Here is a 6,000-nt window from a genome sequence, read left to right on the forward strand (position 1 = left end):
ACTTAATGCAACTGTTTCACATTTGCTTGACAGCACAGGGACCAAAACACACACTCTCCGGGGCGAGATGCCTTCTTCTTCCTACACCTCCACTGAAGGGGAGGAAGACAGGCAATGGACAAAGACAAACAGAGAGACTGGCACGTGCGAGAGGTGTCCTACTCACACTATCAAACACACACACACACACACATACACACACAAAAACTGGAAGGAACCAACAGACACACACACACCTACACAGCCAAGCAGTCAGAAAGAATTGGGGATTTAATCAAAATAAAGACAAAGAAGACACGCCTACTCCTGAGTGCAATGGGGGGCATAAAGTCTAAGACACACACACACACACACACACACACAAAAGACAACACAATTGCCGCCTTTCTCCCAATCAAGCAACTCCAAGAGCATTCTGCTCTGCTAGAATAAAGCCATGGATGGGAGGGTCTGTGACTAATTCTCCTCCCACTGTTGTCCCGTTGGGAGGAAGGAGGGGATCACCCTGCACCCTTTGATATCCCTGCCTGTGCTCTTTCAGCCGCCCGCACTTTGTGAGAGCCAGAATAAAAGCAGACACAAAGCTTCCTGCTCCAATCCACACGCTGTCTCGGGGATGGGTAAGCTGGGGGGGGGGGGGGTTCTTCCATTTAAAAAGGCCAAACACCTGCTGGACTGGAGCCCCTTCTGCTAAAACCAGTGAGGCAAAGAGACATTTGGGTTGATACATCTATTCAGCTGCACTTTTGTAAGAGTGGTTAAACATTGGTAATGATATGAGTGGAAAGGATGCAGACACAAATAAAAGAAGATCAAATGAAATGGATTGAGAACAAAAATAGAAAATGGGTAAGGTCACACATTTACCAAAAAAAAAAAAACACTCAACATTGACTGCACCCGGCATCAAAACAAGCATTTGGCTGAATCAAGAAAATGAATTCCCCAGACACACAAAAGGTAACAAATGCCTTCATTTGGCTAGCAACGGCCAACAAGCGCCCTTTTAAACCATCCCAATAGGCTTAGTAATCCATTCCAAAGTGGCAGCTGTCAGAAGAAAAGTTGCTCAGCCTCTCAGACGTGGTTGTGTGCGTCTGAAGTGGATATGGGTCTTTCTGTCTGTAAAGAGGAAGGAGGGGTGGCCAAGTGTCCGGCTGGCGCTCTGTTCAGGGTTGCCCCGTGAGCTCAGCAGGCTGCAGTCAGCTTGAACAATCCTACCCTGCACTGGCCAGACCGGCACTCTGCTGCTTTCTTCTCAATGAACTCCCCATGCTGGGTCCACAACTTCAGGATCCATGGGGATGGAGGCAGCCTAAACACATACTGCCCATTCATTGCAGACTGCCCCCTCTTCTTATTTAAAAAGACATCTGCCTATAAGGATGACGTTTCCAAATGTATAATCGTCCAATTCATTTTATATTGAGCCTTAAGAAAATCCATAAACCCCATCTGTAGCCTTCATAAATGAAGGAAACATCACAAACACTGTTGTGAACTCAACCATTGTCTTTAAAAAAAGAGTTGGAAGACACTTGATTGCCATCTAAACCTAAAGGGATAATTCATGTATTTTGGTTTGCCTAACATATCTTTAAGCATGAATTGTAAGCACACAAAAAAAGCACTTTCAAATTAACAAAATCAGTTAGCTTTGGTTGCATTTAAAGTATAGTCTGACTGCAAATATTTAAAAAATCTATAATCCTGAGTAACATTGTCACTCTTAAAAATAAGATGAGATAAGAATAAGATTAGAAATAAGTAAATTATTATTATAGAGCATCATAAAAATATATCTTAATATTCTATAAAGTCTGGAAACGAAGTAATGATTGAAAAGTTTTAAATCTGTGTAAAAATTTAAGCACATTTGAATTCATTATAATAAAAGAAATAAAGAGAAACTGCATGAAAAATATTCGAGCATGCTTCAACTAAATGAAGGTTTCCGTCTTCTCTGAGACGACTGGGATCACTGGAGCTGTGGGTAAACATCCACACACACACAGTGTACTCCCACTGCAATGAACGCATGCTGCTCATCATGAAGGAGGAAGATGGTAGTTCGCTAAGGCGAACACACCCCCACATCACACGGTCCGTCAAGAAGGGGCTCGTTGTTATTGTAGCCAGCCCTGCATGCATGCACACTGTCACCAGCAAGTCTCGTTTCTCAGCACCACATCCTATCAGTACACTTTTATCACTAGTTTCAACACTGGGGTATTTTTTGTGTGAGAGTTGCTGTATCTTACCCTTCATCTCTGAGAATTACAACCCCGCTATTATTTTGGTACTAGCTATGTACTGGCTGTGCAGAGAAGGGGGAAAACATGTCCACCTCCCATTTTCCTATGCATCAGCATTAGCCCCGATGGCTAGCGTGGCGTAGTGCGTAGCATGGTAGCTGTCCTAGCTTAACACTGAGTAGCAATGGAAATGGATTTAGTTTAGTGTACAAGCTTTGCAAACTTTAGCTGCCAAGATTTAAGCCGCTATGTTGGTTTACAATATCCGGGTGCAAAGCAAAAAAAAACCCTTCCCCTCAAACGTGCAACTTTAACATGAATTGCGGGCAGCAGTATTGTGGTGTAGTTTTAGCTGTGAGAGGCAGGGAGCTGCCTAGTTAGCCTGCGAGCTAACCAGACAGCTAAACCTCGTTGTAAGGTTTGACAAGTCACTGGAAACAGAGATGCTGTGCACTACAACCTGATAAGCAAACAAATTATACCGTTTACACGCACAGACTTGGAAATAGGAGCAAAAAGGTGCAGACAAGTCCACGTTAGCCAGTTGCAAACCACGTCTCCTCCAAGTTAACATGTCTTGTTTTCAAACATATCACACGCTACTTTGAAGGTCCTATAGTTTTTAAAACCTTTACAATGGCTATGAAACACCAATATAATGAACACAGATCTTTTAATTCTACCCAAACAGCAGCAAAAATAATGTATTATTCTATAACAGCTCGATAACTTTCACGGTGCTGTGCAAGCATCATGCTAATGTCAAATAACTAAATAGTAAACATGAATTGACTGAAGAGTGTGTTAGTGGCAGCACGTCTCTGCTATGTGTTCAGTGTTTTATGTGGTGTAATAAGAGAGATAAGAGCAGTGTTTTGCTTTGTTTTTGTTTCAGATAGCAGACTAATGCTAGCACTGGTTCATCTAAACAGATGTAAGGTTAGCATGAAGAAAACTTTCTTTTTCAGGGGGACAGATTAACTCACGACCATTTTGGTGTTTGTAGTGTATTATAACTAATGTTATAGCGCCTTACTGAAGAGTTTAAGGCCACACAAACCAACTCACAAGTTTAACTGAGCATCCTTGAAATGACAAGTTTGCTCACAACAGTATAAACGTCAGGAGGAGAAGATGTGTCTCCACCATCTCTCTCCTCAGTAAACCATGCAGCTGTCCCACTGATGCTCCGGTCCTCTGCTTACCTCCCCGCTGCTCGACTCACTCGATTCACCCAAAACATCCCGAAATTTCTGCAGGTTGCTCCCGATAACCGAGGAGACCTGTAATGCAGCATCAAATCCAGGTCCGAGCCCAGCAGCGTAAGGGAGGGCTCCGGAGACATTCTGCAGAGAGGCAGTAACCCTGATCCGGCCCGCTCTCCTCCCGGTACCGGAGTTGCTGCTCCCTCCGGGCCGAGCGGGGAACCGCCACCGACAGCTGTGCGCCATTTTACACTCTCTGCCTGTCTGTCTGCCCCTGTGATCAGAGATACCTCGGTGGGCGGAACCCTAACCCAGCACTCCACATAAACAACCTCTACAACAGAGCAGCGCTCTCACTGGCCAACATGTCACAATGCATGTTGCGGGGCGGAACTGAAGAAACCCCGACAATGCATTTTCTCAGCGGCCCCTGTTCAGACTGTGCATGGCTGAAGACAAATCAGGTTCAGGGGCTTTACCCGGGAAAGGAGCCTCGCACTTGAATCAAGAGAAAGCATAAGAACGTTGTCTCTCAGTGTGGTTTCTAAAGTCTGAAAGAAAATAATTGTTGTGAAAGAAAAACTCTGTCACTGCATTGTAATAGTCACCCCTATCTGCATAAAGGCAGGACTTTGTTATGAATTATACTTCTCAAGTACTCCACTTCTACCAGGTTGCCTTCACTCACATATGTTACTAACTTCTTACAAGTTACATATTCTTTTTAAAATTGAGAAGAAAAAAAAAACAGAAAAATAATTAAATATTCTGTATTGTTTAGAATGGCCATCTCCAGCCAATCGACTGCATGCATTACAATCATACCTCAGGTAGCCTAAGTTGGTCCCATGCTTCACTATAAAGGCTGTGTTACACACCTTACAAAGTGTTTAAATTACTTTTGATACCCACAATACTGTACCAACACTCCCCAAAGTAAACATTTTCTATGTAGAATCAGAGAGTATTGTAATGTCAAAAATTTAGGCTATTTCTTTGTATCGTTCAATATTTTACACGTTATTGTGACAGAAACTTAGAATTTTAAGACTCAATCTCTTCCGTATGATATGACCATGTGAAAACACTTCAGACAACTTTTGCTGTTACACTGCCTTTGTTTGCATGCACACACCCATGCAGATGCAGACAAATTGTCCTCTGACCGCCAGAAGAATATGGGTTTGCATTAGGTTAAATAACCTAATGCAAAACCATATTATTGTTACCGATGCAATGTTCAAAATACAACACGAAATATACATAGCTAGTTTAATAGACTATATTTGGTTGGTTTTTTTAAAGGCTACGTAGGCTAATCAAAGTACGAATGACAAAGAAGTCCCAGGCAAGTGTTTTATGCACTTCAAACTTAAGTTTCATTTCTGTTACAAATGCACAGTAGCAGAAGTCATTATATTTAGGACAACCAAACAAGTTACTTAAAGGTCCCATAATATCCTCCTTTTCAATGAGTTTAAATAAGTCTCAGAGTTCCCCAAAACATGTCTGTAAATGTTCTTGTTACTTGTTCTAAATCTACTCTGATCTTGTATTTGAGCATGTCAGATACATCCATCTATTTTAGTCCTACTAAGAACAGACAGACAGTTTCTGTGTCTGTAGCTTTAAATATAAATGAGCTGTGTTTGACCACCACCTTCTGGAAGGGGATGTGGCTCGGACTTTTTCGCTCCATTCCCTATTGTTTAGGTTAAGAAGGGCGGACTCAGAGGGCAGAACAAACACCTATCTGTGGGAGTGTCACCCACCTGGGGGAGGGGTTACTGCTCTTTGTGATGTCATGAAGAGATAATCTCCAAACGTCTTTTTTGAGCACATCTTTTCTATAGGGAAGCAGGCTAAAGGCAGAAAGGATGAACTTGTCTGATAATTTGGGGGGGGGGGGGGGGGGGGTCTGTGGAGGACCCATTAGTAGAGTTTTCTTCATATTTGTAATGAATAAGGAAATTGTGATTAGGATGCAAACTAGACCGTAGATCCATGAGAAACTCGATCCGCCTTTATGTTAACTAATGTGGCCCAAACTTGTTTTTGAGCTGTAAAAGGCATGAGTTGTTTGGACATGCAGAAAATGGGATGGCTCAGGCTCTAAAGAATTTAGCATATAGTTGCAAAAATTGCCTGACATGTAGACATCACTATACTGTACAAATTGTTTAGGAATGTCTTGAAGACATAGCAGTGTGCAGTGGTACACAAAGACATCTGAGACAGCAGATATTGTTAAAGGCAATGCAACATATTTTGACAATCAATCCTTGAGTAGAACATTAACCTCAGCCTCTTCTCAAACTATAGGGTCATTCAAAAATGCCAGTAAATAATCAATGAAAGTAGAACACAAACCTTAACCCTTGAAACATCCCTTTCATGACTCAGATAATGCTCCACCCACCAACACTCTCCTCATTCTTAAGATTATTGCAAATCTTAGGAATTAGAAAAGATCAGATATGTTAGTGGTGCCCTTCAGAACTTTCACAGGATGTGAGATGGTTTTACTTGTTTTGTGCAAC

At 42.1% G+C, this 6,000-nt stretch overlaps 1 protein-coding gene across 1 annotated transcript in view; it reads right to left on the reverse strand.

Moving 5' to 3' along the window:
- kmt2a (lysine (K)-specific methyltransferase 2A) overlaps positions 1 to 3,832 on the reverse strand; it is a 38,557-nt gene extending 34,725 nt beyond the window's left edge. The window contains exon 1 of the mRNA XM_079353768.1: positions 3,461 to 3,832. Coding sequence (XP_079209894.1) covers positions 3,461 to 3,706 — 246 coding nt within the window. The 5' untranslated portion in view covers positions 3,707 to 3,832. The remainder of the gene's footprint in view (positions 1 to 3,460) is intronic.
- Between the last annotated feature and the right edge of the window lie 2,168 nt (positions 3,833 to 6,000).

This window comes from Symphodus melops (assembly GCF_947650265.1).
Source record: "Symphodus melops genome assembly, chromosome: 10".
Classification (NCBI taxonomy): domain Eukaryota; kingdom Metazoa; phylum Chordata; class Actinopteri; order Labriformes; family Labridae; genus Symphodus; species Symphodus melops.